The sequence below is a fragment of the Falco peregrinus genome, chromosome 4 (genome assembly GCF_023634155.1).
Source record: "Falco peregrinus isolate bFalPer1 chromosome 4, bFalPer1.pri, whole genome shotgun sequence".
Lineage (NCBI taxonomy): Eukaryota > Metazoa > Chordata > Aves > Falconiformes > Falconidae > Falco > Falco peregrinus.
In genome coordinates this window covers 41,058,815-41,075,163 of record NC_073724.1, presented here as the reverse complement: position 1 = coordinate 41,075,163, position 16,349 = coordinate 41,058,815, and the positions used below count along the sequence as shown (strand labels likewise).

Below are 16,349 nucleotides of genomic sequence, written 5' to 3'. Positions count from 1 at the left end.
TAGGACTTCACTTCTCCATAAAAGCAAAGAGATACTGCTCCCAAGTTATGTACCTGAAGGAAAGCTTAAAAAAATCAAATGCTCGGTTGAATATATTCACAGAATTTAAACGAGGCTCAGAAATACAGGACTATTTCTTTATGGGATTCCTTCATCATCCAGCTCCTCCAGGACAGTTCTCAATCCACAGTTCAGCAGCATATGTTGCTATTTATTTCTAATTCCCTTTTATCTTTAATTGAACTTTTTTACTATTTTATTTTTTAAACAGCCATTTGTATCTCTGGTTTTATCCAACCCCTAATAATACCTTTTCTTCTATTAGTCTGTATCTTCCAAAAATCCTTGCAATAAATGCCATGCCTTTGGCCGTTTTCATCCTCTTACACTTTGATTTTTAATCCGCCTGCTACTGTGATTTGTAGCCACAAACAAATCAGAACCACTTGCAGTAGGCTCAGCTGTGGAGCTCAAGGGCCCCAAGACTGAAGTTCCTTGGAAAGCGAGTTAGTCCCCTCCATTTGGTTTAGGACTCCTGCCTCCCCCCGCCCTGCCCACTCACTACACTTGGAATTATCCAGAGATTATAAATGTTTCACCTTGTACCATGCGCTTCATAATTTAAGAAGCAGAACTGCTTCGTAATAACTACAATTGATAAAATATTAACTTGTGCTTTTTTTAATAAAAATGAAACAAAAGCATTCTAAATCATAGCAGCTTATAGATCAAAACTGTCCATTGGTTAGGAGCATAGTGTAATTAAGAAGTATGAAACTGCAAAATACTAAAGCCCTGCAGCAATTCAAATTCACGACAAAACTTTCATGCACAATGAGCAATACTGCCTGATGCTTTACTGATTTGGTCTACTTGTTCACTGGTGAGACACGCATTTTCTTCCTTGGTGATGGCACATCCTCTTTTCCAAAGGGGAGGAAAGGTACAAAGCCCTTTTAATTAGCGCAGAGTAGCTCTTTCCCTAGTTAGCAATATTTTTTTACAGCACTGAGAAACGAGGACTTTTTGTTTACCATTAGTTGAGGTAAGTTATCTTGCTTTTATTTGGGTTTAAGACTACTGTAAAGGAGTAGCTTTTCAGTTGCAGCATGGTTTGTCAAGATTACAATATTTACGACTGCATAAAATACATAAGTAAAAAATTATGATTTGTAGAGTTCGTTATCAAGAACTGAGACTTACATCTTTACAGAACTGCAAATACTGGCTTCCTAACTGCTAGTTGATAATTTTGCTGGCAAGAGCATTTGTTATGCTTTTCTTTAATCTCTATACCCTTTTGTCCGACTGTTGTAAGAACTAGCAAGAAAGTCGCTTATACCTATGGTTAAACTGTTGTAACAGCATTAGACAAGCTGTACTGATTCTTCATTAAAACACCCTTCGTTTGAAGCTACAATGTAAGAGGCGATTCTTTTTGTTCAAAAGAAACTATCAGCATGCTCTGTGCCTTTAACACTTCACATTGATTACAAAAAATTTAACAATGCAATCACTAACATACCCCACTAATGAGAAATTATGAGAAATTGTTTGATGCAGAACCTTCTGCATCAGTCAACTCTGATCGATAAGAAAGCTATCAATTTTGAAATTTAGATTTAATGCATTTTCAAGAAGCTAATGAGAAAGAGCAACTTAAAATAAATACCATCATTAAAACTGCAAACTGTTACAATGATATATTATAAACTTGTCCTAAATAAACCTAGTGCTTCAAAAATTTACCAGTGAATTCGTATTACAAAATATGTGAAAATACAATAGAATACCACAAAACAACGTCCTTTTTTGGGGTCAACAATGACACCAAGATGATTCAGTCTCAACTTTTAAAATTGTTAATAGAACATATTGTAATATATAAGTTGCAATTTGGTTGAATTCTAGAGAACATCCCCATCCAAACTCAAATTTACTTTTTTCATTCCTCCTCTAAAACTAGTGCCAAACCTCCTGTCAAAGCCGGTATTTTCTCGAAGAGCTTTAAAGTTTAGCCGTTACTTATTTTCTATTACTACATTTTGGCAGCAACTATTTATTGGTCTGTTATTGCAAAAAGTGCAATTTAACAATAAACCAGTCTGAAGGTCATTCTATGTCTTGAGGATACATACCATATATTTCTTTAAAAATAATCATACTTTTGTAAGCAATACTTTACAGTAGACACCTCAAATCTACCATAGATGTAAAACTTAAAACGAGAAAAATTTAGTCTCTAAATCTTTATACACATATGTATATTCGAGTTTCTATATATATTATATATATACACAAGCACAAGAGTATATATAAAATATATATAATCAGATTCAAAAAAGAACAAAAACTGGGCACTGTACATAAAATCTTTTTAAAACTCAAACAATAGAAAAACTTTAAACATTAAACAATTTTAATAAAAGTTTCTGTACAATGCTAAGCAGTTTTATTTACATATAGAAAATGTAATAGGAGTAGTGTTTGAAATTACAGAACTCCTTAAAATTTCAATGGCAGGTAATCTGGAAAAAATAACAGCATTCCATTCACAAATATTTTCAAGCAATAAATATGTATTTATAAATAGTGTAAATTTACATCAAGATTAGAAACAAAAATCACAAATCTGAAGTTTATTCCTTAGTCTATGTGCAACCCATTTATCTTTGTGACTTGGCTGTTAATTGTTTTAAATTTTATTTAGGAACCAAAAGTGTAACCGTCATGGTTTCAAAACAAGACAGAAAAACATAAAAGCAGTAAAAAATTTATATCACCTAACTCTTCACATTAAAAAAAAAAAAAAAAGTTGCCCAAAGAAAGACTTAAAATTTCTAACTACCTTACAAAGAAATGACCAGCTAAGCTAGTACTTTTTCCAAGGGGAATTCTGAAGGGGAAAAATGGATGAAACCAACTCATCAGCCCAGAAACAGAGAAATACAAAAGAGGTGGTCTTCAAGTCAGTAGTCTGTATAATGTTGCCAGTTTTGTCAGATATATACAAAACATGGAATTATTTTTTTGAAGTACAGCTGGATGAGCTTTATTTGTTTTGAGTTCTGGAGTAGGAGGCAGTGCTCTCTCCTGTCCAGTTGGTTGACACTCCGCACTTGGAAGGTTGCATAGACACAGCTTTCAGCCAGCAGCCTTACGGGATAGCTACAAAAATCAGTGGTGCAGAACTGGGTCACTTCCTGAATATCAGAAAAGTTTTCATTTAATGTCCATGAAAAAATGTCAAGATGAGGAGGATGGCAATGGAGGAGCCTGAAAAAGAAAACATTAAATTACCTTTTCTACAAGGGTGTAAAACTCAGTTGTTTAACCAAGACCTGCACAAGCTGCAACTATGAGAGTTTGAAGTCACACGCACTTCTGTTTCTACACCTCAGAACTCTTGCAAGTGGACACCAGCACTTTTTTCCAGCTTACTCAAATACAACGTGTATTTTATGACTACTCTGCATTAGGATTTTGCCTGTACTGCAGACCGGAGCACGCTGTGGGGATGTCTGTGTTAATATGATGTGAGCTGACAAAACAAGTCCCATTGTGGCAGGAAAGAGCTCCATGTGGGCTCAGCATAGATAAATCTTTATATAAACTAAAACAGGGATTCTCAACCTGTTCACGGGGGGGGGGGGCACTGTCCATTTGTGCCTCTTCAAATGCCTTGCAGGCTTCTTTTTTTTTTTCTTCCCTCTACCTAAACAGTAACATATAACCCTGAAGACAGGATATCTGTGGAAAGGGTCTTAGATTCTCTGATATGAGGACAAAATTGGCTGGTTGGCTTTTTCAAGTCCTGGAAACACCAGCACAGTGCCTCCAGGGTGAAGTAAGCTAGGTGCCTTGCTCCTGCCTGCTTGCAGGAAACAAGGTCTCGGAGATCCCTAACTATTTCCCAGTATTGCACTTTGTGGCATTACCATCAAAATACTGAATCTTTGATGACATTTGCTTCTCTTTTCCTGCTGATCAGTCCTGTCATCATGTGGAACCCCTTCAAGTAGCTGCTCACAATCTTTAAAGACACTTTTAAGTCATACTGTGGTACCCACCTATGAAACACTAACACTAACCGATGCCCATGTTTGCTCCCGAACACAGAGCCTCTGTCAGGCCTCTATTACACCTCTGCCACCTGAGATTACCTTCATCCTGTGACTCGAAACAAACCTTAACTCTTCTCCCAGATCTGAGAGATGTCACTTTTAGGGTGTGACTCTTCTCAATCGAGACCATATCCCCTTTAAAAGAAATGGATGTGTACACCAATTTCACAAGAGAACAATTAATAACGCCCTTTAGAGCTGCAGGTATAGGCTTTGGTGGGATCTACTCACAGGTTGAGAACCCTTGTTCTAGGGACAATATCATCACTGTTACCTATATAATGTTATAAACACAGACAACAAAATACCCCTCCCTCCCCCCTCTTTTCTATACAGAAACGTTCTTGCCCCTTTCCACTCAACTGGATGACATATCTGAGAACGAGTTTACTTATATGCTTTTCTGTAACAGATCACCACTTCAAAATTGCAGTATTTCACAAATTATGACAATGGGCTCCTAGAAGTATGAAGTTCAACCACCTCAGGCTCTGTAGGACCAATGAAGATGATTAAATTCAGAGGACATGGTCCTGCACTCTTGCCAGCCTCAACAGCTGAACCTTGAGGCCGCAGCTCAAAAGGCCACAACTTATGCTAGCATTACAGGAAATAACTGTCTAAACATACATTTTCCACAGCACCTGGAAATGAATCAAAAGGCACAGCCGTTTCTGGGCTGCTGTATTTAACTCAACATGAAATTCTCGTAACACTTCGTCCAATGTTTGTCTCCTTTAACAGAAAGGCAAGGCTTAAAAATAAATCCAGCATCACTTTAATTGTGATTACAAACAAGCCGTCTTTGCCTGAAACAATGAAACCTGGGTGAAACGTTAGGACAGTTGTGCTGACACAGTTCAAAGCAGGAGGCTGCCATATATAGCACAAAGCTATAATGGCAAAGAGGCTTTTCGCTTTAAATTGAAATGCAAAGGAGGCCCCAAGCCAAAAGACAGAACTGTTTGAGAGCATCCGCTTGCTAAGCAGAAGGACAGTGCTGATTCAGGAGGGGATGGGTGGGGAAGGGGAAGGGAAGGGGTCTGAGTGCATAGGATGCTCTGCTGCTATACTGACTTCATACCACAACCAATGTATTAGAGATGCTCTTGAACCTGGTGCTAGTTTCTCCAAGCTTCACTGTCCTGATTCTTCCCATCTCCATCTGATCCAGTTATGGTCTTCAGGTGATCTCTATTGGATTTTTAAAGCCACAACTTTATGAATTGTAACATCATACTTTTCCTGAAAACTCAGCGGTTATGTTCTGCAGTAAGTTACTGTACTATTTCACATAATTCTGACTCTTCAGCATTTTGTTCTGTAAATTTCACACATGACCCATACCTCCACTTGAATCAGAAAGTCCACAGTACTCATGCAATGGAGTACCAAGACAGTCTACAACTGCTTTACAAATAATGTACTTATGCACCCACTTATTAATTTGACTTACTAATGTAAATTGATCATAGACTTGCATCAAGTCCTCCATTTTGTACTGTTCTAGCACCACAAAATTTTCCAGGTTCGTGCTTATCTTTCGTGCACAGTCTTGGCAATGTACAACATAGGTCTTTCGAGAATTGCTCTCACTAGTGACAAAAAGCAGATCAAAGACTTCCACCTATTAGATAGGAAACAGAAAGTGAACTGTTACAATTTCATTTTTTAGAAGTTGAACGATGAAAAATGCATCTTCTTTAAGATGTAAAACCTTACCCTGTGCATGCAAAGAGAAAAATTAGATTTGTTCAGGGAAAAACTATCCTTCTAAGGCTCAAGCAGAGAAGCAAAATATTGTAAAACCACCAATATTACACATAGGTGCCTGCATGAACAGTGCTGCGGGAAAGCTTTTGGTCAATGTTGACAAAGCAGGATCCACACTCTGAATAGGCATTCCTCAGTAAGGTGGCGATTTATAACTATTATACCTAATTTTCCTTTTTAAAATTTGTCTGCAAATGAAGTTCTTGATTTATTTCCTCACTACTGAGTTACATGCTCACCCTGCCCAAGGGGGTCAGTCAGAAGATAACTAGAAACTGATTTTCAAGGGGTAGGATAATTTTTATTTTCCTTTAAGCTTCATGAAAACTATTATCCAGTACTTTAAAGGAACTGTTATCAGAAAGTAGAATCAAAAATTTCAGAAAAAAAGGTATGTCCTGTGAAGAAAATGTACTTAAATTCTCTCTCTTTTGGGGCTGTTGTTTACTTCTAAAATGACAACAGACACACCTTTAAAATGACGCTCAGCCGATCAAATTATATGCAGGAAAGGATAACAACTTTTTATAATAACTGAGAATTGAAAATCGACCTAGTGAATAACAATGTTGTGGTAGAGACTGAAGAAAAATACAGCCTGTGTCTAGAAAAACAGCTTGCTAAGCTCTTTGAAGACAGTACTGCATCACATATATGTGCTTATAGCATACAGTAGATGCTGCAACTTAAAAGCAAAATTAAAATAGCAACAAAAAAAAGATACGACAAAATTTAAATAAATATTATAGTAGTATGCAAGCCCAACACATATTTTTACTGACCTCACAAATGCTACAGTAATGAGCTGGCTCGTCCTTTGCTCGCCCGTGCCAGACAATCTCTTTTCCTGCAGCAATTAGAGCTTCCCTCAGTGTCTGACACTGTTTGAGAGTTCTTAACAGGCAGTACCTGCAAACAAAAAACATTTGTCTATCAGGTCAATATTCAACTTTACAGCAAGATTCAAGTAGGCCTCATTTTCTTCCAAGACCCTGTACCCAGAGTTTCCTCTTCCTCCAGGGGTTCAGGAAAAGCTGGCTAATAACAATCACTGGACTCATGACTTAGGTAGGACCACATGCTTGTGGAACTCTGTGTAGATTTGCTCCAATTCAGTACTGCCCCTTGCCCTGCAAATGGGCTGTACCTTTCATTTTTGACTGGAATGCACAAATGCTTTTTTAAGCAAAACAAACCAATGTGTTTTCAAAAACAATTAATGTATTTTATTTTGAACTATGAACGTATCAGCAAAAAGTCAGTCTGAACTGCCAAGTTCAAAGTAACCGTTTACATTTACATTTTGTGTCATTGACTATAACCTATTCCAAAGAACTGTTTTAACTAACCCTGTTACTTCCTCAGCACTACTAAATTTTCAGTTATCCAAAATCTGAAAACTCAAGTTCTGACAGGAATCACTCTACAGACAGTGGGAATAAAACCTATTAACAAGTTATCTTCTGTGTAAAAGGAAAAAGAACAGACAGGTTGCTATCAGAAAAGGAAGTACCTTCATAGGAAAAAAAAATTAACATTGGAAAACAACATTTTTTAAACACATTTTCTGAATGAAGAAAAGAACTGGTCAAATGTGAAATGGAATTTAACAATTCCCTGCCATACTTCTGTGAAGGATTAAAAAATATATATTGATTTTCATAATTTTATTCAGTTCTCTTCTGCAGTAGAAAATCTAGCTTGTTTTCTAGCATTGTATAAACTACATACTCTAAAAAAAAAGAGCTGGCAAAATAGGTCACCAGATTTCTAAATTACAATGTTATTTACAATAATTTTTAGCTCTCAGCTATCCTATTTATTTGAGCTGCAGCCTTTGCAGCCTTTAATTTTCTCCTCCACAGGGTGGTTACGTTACACGCTCACTAGAGGCAGAAGGAAGATTGAAAAAATGGAAGTGGAAGAATAAACATTGGACAGAAAACAAAGTGCTTAAGAGTTCTATCAAAATATTTTCATCTTGATCCTTCTCCCATTTTAAAGCCTTAAACTTGTAATATATATGGTCTGTATTAAAAAAACCCCACGTTTCTTTCATGTGTTTCCAAGTAGTTAATAGAATCTTAGGCTTGAGATACTCTCCTCTTGATGTTTTTACACTCAGCCTGTTCATCTTTACTGAAAACAAGCCTATGACTTCATTAATGCATTAATACCCTCACCATAAGGATAATGCAAACCTGAAAGTGTGTTTCTATGTTAAACATTAGGTTTTCATATACTGGATTTCCCGAAAATTACAACAGCTCATTTAGTTGTAACTCCTTCAACACTCTCGAAGTTTGATGTTCCTATATGATAGGTATATATATGCATATATATATATATATATACACACACACTAAAATATATATGGTAAGTCCTATATGATGATAAGGCCAAGCACACGTGGTAGATCATGTTAATGTGCTTCTGACAAGTGCAGTAACTTTGGTATAGCATTCTTTTATGCAATACTGCCCAATTTCAAAGAATCTTAAAAGCTACCGTTCTTTTCTGCTGCTGTCTGGAAAAGTCTTTGGGTATACCAAAGAGTGACTGGAAGCACATCTGCACACTTGCTACCATTGTTCTCCACTCTTGACTTCCAAAGAATTTTCAGTGTTATTTTCAAAGAGTTTTCTAGTGTCACAGTTGTGAAAAAAGAATTTCCCAAATGTAACCCACATATAACACCACTGCAATGTTTTCCAAATTTGTAACCAATGCCAAAAACAATACCTAGAAGGTGAATTCCACCTCCCTGGATAAAATTCAGGCCCTAGTAATGGCACCTGAAAATGTAAAACAATTTTATACTGTCAAAGAATGGGAGAAAGCAGATGAACGATCACTTCAAAAATGCACTGCAATTGCCTAAAGTTTGGGTAGCCCAAAAAAGCCCAAAAGGTGCCAAGTAGAATACAATGTTTAAGTTAAACAGTGTCAACTTTCAGTATTGTAAGCCTGCTTTTATTCTTGTACAGTGAGAATTCAGTCAAAAGAAATCTAGACCATACCTCTCAAATTCTTACAGGTATGGCATAAAGAGAGTAAGTGAATCATATCTAGTCAAGTTCAAATATTTAAGAGATTTTTAAATAGATATCATCCCAATTTATTCTAGAAAGGCAGTAAGAAACCCACTGGAATATTCAGATATACAGTACAACTTTTCAAAGTATGGAGACCACCCCAAAGGCAATGCAAGACTGACCTCTTTGTATCCTTCAGTCACATACCTTCCCTAATGATACTGAAATGTATTTTATCTCGCTCCATGATCTTGTGCAAAATTATTTCTCCCATGTCATCACAAGTCATGTTCTTTTACGTTTCTAAAACTATTTTTTGTAAAAGAACTTAGTCTTTCAGTTACTTTGGAATTAATTTTTTAAGCCTTTATTACTATGTTCCCACTACCTCCAAAATTCTTCTCTTCCTCAGATGCATTTATAAAAGTCCTAAATTTCATCCAAGAGGTTTGCTGTTAATTTTTCTTTTCTTGAGGGTTGTGCTCTTCCTCAGCTGACTTTGAAATCATTTTGTCTGCCTTTGTCCCTGCTCATGACTCTAGTGCCTGTATCAAATTTTAAAAAAACATCTCATGAGGAAGTTTTAGTTTTTGCTCTGTCTTTTATCTAGCAGGAGAGCATCCAGTTGCACATTAACTAAAAATATAAGGAGGTCCAAAAGCAAAGCTTCCCTGTTCTATTTCTCTTCATCATTAATTTGGTTCCCAATATTTATATGTATGCTTAAATTTTAGTTTATCACCTCTGTAGCAGTTACTCTTACATAGTAACTGTGACATCGTAACAGTAAATCACATAGTAACAGCAGGACATATTTGTATTTACCTTTCAGACTGGAATTGCAAACTACTTCTTACCATTTTCCGAGAGCTACTCTTCTGCACTATTCTGATACTTAAGAAGCCCCAGAGACACAAGTCAAACTACCTAAACACTTCAGGTATCTTTGACATACCATTTTAGATACAGACCTGCATTTGGAAAAAGATGACAGCCGTGTCACTAATGTATTTTTTTTTCCCTGGTGACAGATGAAAAGTCAGCTATTCAAAATGAAATTCAACCAGCTGTATAAGGAATCACTATTTCTCAAGTGTTTTTATACACATCCATACACACCTATATATAAACACACAAATGCCTACATTTTGTACATAGTAAAATCCAGGAGAAGTGGACGATAGCTACTTGCCAGCTGGTGCTATTTTCCTGCAGACAAGCAGTCCATAGAAAAATTATGCAACTGCTTTCCTATCTTAAGGAGATTCATGAAAGTTTGTGCATTTCCAGCATGCTTTACAAAGCCAAGGTCACGTACTAGACTGTGTATTCCGATGACACCCATTTCTAGTAACAACTATACAGTAACTACAGAAGTGATCACAACAAAGACTTATCTCAGGTTACTGGTACCAGATGTCACAAAGCAGAGCCCATCATTGGGCCTTCCTCCCTTTTGCACACAGCATGCAACTTGGGATTTGGCTGACAACTAACTTTGGTGGAGGGTTTAATCCAAGTAAACCGAAAATGGTTTCAGTAGACTGGAAAAAGCAAATGTATACAAGACCAAAGTTTGTATCTGCTCCTCAGCATCTTTGTTTATTTGTAATGTACCCCTAAAATTTAGGTGTTTCACTAGAAAAAGCTCAGCTGCTGTCAGCCAGCAAGACAACACGAAGCCACCATTTTGTCCTCTGCGATTCTTCACAACATTTTAAGCAATTCTCTTGGAGAAGGATGCTGTGCTCAGTCATGTTTTTCTCCTTTTAAGCCTAAACCATGGCAACCCCACCCCCCCCCAAACCTGTGCAAATGCAAAATACAGGTGCCAAAATATTGAAATCCTATTTTGCCAAAAACATTCCAGAACTGCTTTGAGCTTTACAATAGATGCCTGCTGGGCCTGGAAAGATCTATGAAGATAATTGTGAAATAGGTTCATGGTGGTTTTCTTCTTTTTTTTTTTTTTTTTTTTAATGGACTTCTTGAGTTCCCTCCCTCCCACATCCTGCTTCTTTCCTCCCTATTTCTCATTTCTAACTATTCACTTTCTCCTCTCCCTTTTATGACAGCTGGCATCCTGAATATGAGCACTAATAGCTTAACTGAAGGGGCAGGACTGTCAAGCCTTCAGCAAAGATTTTCTTTACCCTAGATACTAGATTTTAAGAAAGTATTCATGCATAAATTCTATTCCAAACTCTAGTTTTACAGTGACTACACAAACCTCCCCGTCTTCAACTTCAACATTCCTAGTCCTTACAAAGTTATCATGTCACCAATTCCACCATTCCGCTATAAATGTTCAAGTCTAAATCAGACTTTCTCCTGTAAAAAGGTGTCTCACTCAGATGGCATCAATAAATCCTACTGGGGGAAAAAAGAAATTATTGTCTTTTTTTGCAAGTTAACACACCAATTTTTTTAAGGTTCATTCAAGGCAAATTATAAAAGGATTCAATGCTTGTGGATCTCGTATATTGCTAAGACTAAGAAGTACTCAAGCTAGAAGCTCCTTTGGTAGGCTTAGGGAAACAAGAGAGTGCTGCTGCTAGAGTATTCTCATGATGACAAATTTGCTTTGGAATTAATTCCCCCATTTTCTTTAGGACAAACCTATGATATATGCTTAAATGTCCATCCATTCCTCAGTGGAGGTGTAGTGTTGCTGCAGTATGATTTATATTTACTTGAAGTTGCACTCTTTATAACGAAAACTACTAAAGATGCTCCAAGCCTGGAATATTGCTGCATTTTGAAATCTGTGTAAGAGAATGTCACTAAATTCAATCATCACTTTACACATCAGTTAATTCATTGTTCAGAAGGAAGAGCACAGGGAAAGAGGCTTTTCAATTCCTACTTTCCTTTATTTAAAACATTTATACTGGATCTCCAAATGATAGTGTGTGAGCACTAACGAGAGGTTCTAGAAATGTAAAATTAAGTTTAATTTTGCTGTAAAAATGGCTAAACATTCTAACTGTAGTATTTGGGTTGATGATCTAATTTTGTTATTTCTTATGGTATGTAGTCTGAACACTTTTGTTGTCTAAGTCAACTGTTTCTGTAAACTGGTATATTAGATCTATGGCATATTTAGTAAGAAACTTACATCATTCTAAAGCTATGTCACAATAACATCAAATAAAATGTAATAAAATTAATTGTATCTATAGACGGATTCTTTGAAAAACAGAATACAAAATAATTTTGGCTTGATTCTCAGGAATGGAAACGTCTTAGAAAAGATTACTTGCAAATGAGCTACTGTTTTAGGCTTGAGGACGAAAAGGGTACAGTAAATGTCCAAATAAATGAATAAAACTTACTTTATCATTTCAAAAAGCTTTGGATCTGAGACCTTGATATTTCGAGCCATATTCCATGAAAGATGAACCATGGGTACTATGGACTTTACGCTCTGCAGTTTATTCCACTCGTACCGTTCCACTGCCAATTTATATTGACAGGCTACACAAAAACAAAATAACGAAAGCAGTTAGTCAAGTTAAGAAATAAGTATCAACTGAAGCCAAAATAATTTGATTATAATAAAAATGCATACCTTTTAGGGCTAGATTAAACTTCATTCACAATGACCTATTCATACCAACTAAACTTGAATTCTGTAATTTTTTTTAAAGTGTATTTATGATGCTAAAAATCCCAGACAATACCACAGCAGCAACAACTATCTGTAAAACAAGCTACTGACAAGCATTCCGTTTCTGTGCAGAACAGAGAGCAGTATTTCAAAAAGGGTTACCTAATAAATTTTCAAATATTTCAGATTAAAAAAAAACCCTGAACATCTAAATTAACATCCCTGCCCATGGCAACGGAGTTGGAAGTAGGTATCTTTAAGGTCCCTTCCCACCCAACCCAGTCTATGAAATTTGAAATGTATGCATCTCACTCTATTCACTCTTTAACATTATTTTACAATGCTATGGTATATAATTTGTCTTGAAAAGGAAGACTGCACCTTGACAGATTTGTTGCAGTGAGTCAGACTTTTTCATTAAGCAGCCTACTCACCCTGCCCTTCTTTAAAAACTGTTTTACAAAATTTACCACAGCTGAACATGTGAGCTCTGTATCAATCAATCACACAAACCTATATATACTACTTATTGCACCATAACGAAATGAAAGACACACCTTGAACTATTTAAGAAAACTGGAGTTTTTTGTAAGTACATGCTTTTCAAATGCTTGACAGAATCTCATTTTAGCTGTGAAATTTCCTTTCACTCTCACATCTAAAAACCTTTTAAGACCATGGTTCAAAAGTAAAGACTGCTAGAACAGTAGGTCTAAAACCCCTAATACTCCTTTATGAACAAGATTTTACAACTGTTCACATTTCCTGATGCTTTCACTAAAGAGCAATTATGTATCAGTTGTCCCTGAAAAGTTAAGACTGGGCAAGTCCTTACACTCATATACAAGCTATAGCACAGTCTGCTGGGTAGCACAAATTTTGGGAGAAAAAGTTGAGAAATGGTCTACAAGACAGAGTGAATGAACTAATCTAAGCATTTTATTCTTCTACTGTTTGCTATACAACTGTAATTTTTACAAGCCCATTAAACGAATGAGTCCAAAGACTGCATGGTTGCTGCTTTCTCTTCCTCTTACCAATGGAATTATTTTAAGGTTCAACACATCATGTTTTAAAATACAGTACATACATTTTTTTTTTAATCCTGTAAAGAAAGCATGGTAATTTAGTAAGAAATGGCAGGTTCTGTGGCATATATACAGTATTACTACCTAAGTACACAGTTCAGCACAGGCACTATTCAACCATACCTGTAAGAGGGCCAACATTCCACGCAATGTTGTTGCACCAACCAATAGCCTGAACCCAATGAACAGTGCCAGCATTTATCCACACCAAATCCCCTGGTCTTTGAATAAACCTATAAACTGGGACATTGGCTTCATACAAATCTTCCAAGTTTGGCCACCAAGATCCCATTAGGAAATTCATATTATTCCTGAAACAAGAGGAAAAATAATCTTCAGCATTTATCAGCAGACACATTAGTAGTTGATACTTCAGTGTAATTACCTGCCAAAACTTATCACCATGGTAAATGCTTTCTGCACCTCATCAGTGACCCAGGAGGACTGGTCAAAAGGAAAGTTTCATCTATAAAATTCCTGATCCTAATTTCACATCCCACAATACATTAAAACACTCAACCATCTAGCAGCCCATATGGAGTCAGCTTATGGCTTCCAGTTATGTTCTATTTTCCTTTAAGTTTCCCAGTATTTTATTAATGCTGAGGCAGAGGAATCCTTGGTTCAGATCTAGCATGACACTGATGCCAAATGTTTTTTTAACCAGACTGATTTTATATACAAACCGTATCAGCTCTTTAGACTGCTTTCTGTTTTGAACAATGCCAACCTGCCAGCTTGTACTGTCAATGTATGCACAAGAAGCTTGTCCACACAACAAGCAACCTGTTGACACCATCTCAACTATGATCCACAGGTCCATGCTACATTCAGCCAAGAAAATGTCAACTGTTCTGAGAAGCCTGAAAACCCCCACCACCTCTACATATGGATTTCCTAAGCATGAACTCTTCCACTATAGTTATTAAAAATACATACTTCTCTTCCATCCTTATACCAATTTTTATACTGTATTTATACTGCACCATAAGAGATCATCAGCAATTCAGAGTTTTCACAGTCAATTCAGGGCCTCTGTCATGGGGGTAAAAGGCATGTCATCATTAGAGACACTGCAACTGCATCAGTGTGACTAAAATTTCGAGGTGGCTAATCTTTGTAAAGGTGGATGAAGTAAGAACAGCTGTCAATAGGCAGGCAAAAAATCGAGAATACTGAGACACTGAGGTGAATTTGCAGAGCTCTGAAAAAGTTCTGAAGAAAAGCCAAGAGCTTAGACCAGATTTAAGTGGGCAAGATAAGAAAAGAAATCTCCCATAAGATTAGCTGCAGAGGCTACCACTGGAATACTAGCATGATGAAGGGACACAATGGCTTCCTTTTTTTTTTTTTTTTTGGGGGGGGTGGGGTGGCGTGGAATGGGGGGAGAAGGGTACACGTGTGCATGTTCCATTTGATTTTAAAACACTCACTCAACATAAGGCACAACACAGAAACCCCAGTCTTAGAGCTGGCCAAATACTTCCCCAACAGTCCATGCACCTCAACTTTCCCAGCAAGCTACAAACACAGAAGTGTATGCAAAGCATGCCACGGCACCTCTTGGGGTCTGAGTAAACTAAGCTCTCCCTCTAGATGCAGCAAGAAACCATGCCAAAACACCAATGACCCTGTACTTGATTGTGTACAACACGTATACCAATCATAATAAAGATTAATAGCATATATCACCAGGAAAATACTTCACTCCTAAAAATCCAGAACAAAACCTCAAACTCCTTCACCCCCAACCACAAACCCAACTTTGTTGCATCACTCCACTGCAATAGCCCTAGAAGCCGTTACAAAAGCATCACCATTCGGCAACAGTAGAGGTCAGCTTCAATATGCATGATAGAGTGCCTAGACAAACAGCAAGGACTACGATGGATTTTCTGATGTGGAGATGTAAAAACAGTGAAAACTGGATTGATGCCACGTAATACACACCAGTAGCAGACAGCCTATGCTTATACTAAATTTCTGCTCCCCCTTACGGTAGCATAAATTTGATTCTTGAACCTAAACGAGCAGTTGCTACTAACAATCTCTCACTTCTCGTATTTCCTTAATTCTGTGTTCGAAAAAAAACAAACACTGGACCTCATGTTAATTTTTGAAAGCAAAGCTATCACAGGCAATCCAAGTTTCTGTACATTGTACAAATACCGTATTTTTTATAAATTCTAGATTTTGCATTTTGACTTTTTTCAAAAGACTTTTCTGACCACGTGGAAAACCTTTAAAATAATGTCCTCTTAGAATACCCTCAGTAATTTCCCCCCTTAGGGCTCAGAAAGGGACAGAGAACTGGATAAAAAAAGAGAAAAACAGCACACCCAGCTTACTTTTCACAGAAGTCATTCATGACACCCCAATAGCTTTCAGGGACAACAAACCATTCACAGTCACCTGGACCAATATTTATATTTACTGAACAAAAGTTGTTATTTTCTTGATGACCTGAAATTTAGAGAAAAACACACACACTTTATGTAAGGATACAACATAGTTTAAGTATTTGTACATATTTTTAGATGACACTTACACACACTATTTAGGTGCTTCACAGTTAAAAAATGCAATTAAGCTACCAGTGACAAGACAATTCTGCTTTTGTTAAGTTTGTGCAAAATGAAAAGCTGGAATCACCAATCTAACGAATCTGACCAATAATTCAGCAGTTCCCTTTTTGTAGAAATAAATGCTTCAAGATGTT

General features: G+C 36.7%; 1 protein-coding gene across 22 annotated transcripts in view; it reads right to left on the bottom strand.

Moving 5' to 3' along the window:
* Positions 1-1,040: 1,040 nt before the first annotated feature.
* Positions 1,041-16,349, bottom strand: part of KDM6A (lysine demethylase 6A) — a 162,871-nt gene continuing 147,562 nt past the window's right edge. For 9 of the 22 annotated variants that reach the window (XM_055801800.1, XM_055801803.1, XM_055801802.1 and 6 more), the window contains 5 exons: positions 15,979-16,093; positions 13,754-13,941; positions 12,268-12,409; positions 6,680-6,806; positions 1,041-5,751 (listed from right to left, as the gene is read on the bottom strand). In XM_055801800.1, coding sequence (XP_055657775.1) covers positions 5,455-5,751; positions 6,680-6,806; positions 12,268-12,409; positions 13,754-13,941; positions 15,979-16,093 — 869 coding nt within the window. In that variant the 3' untranslated portion in view covers positions 1,041-5,454. The remainder of the gene's footprint in view (positions 5,752-6,679; positions 6,807-12,267; positions 12,410-13,753; positions 13,942-15,978; positions 16,094-16,349) is intronic. The other 13 variants (XM_055801805.1, XM_055801810.1, XM_055801809.1 and 10 more) reach the window with 5 other exon arrangements.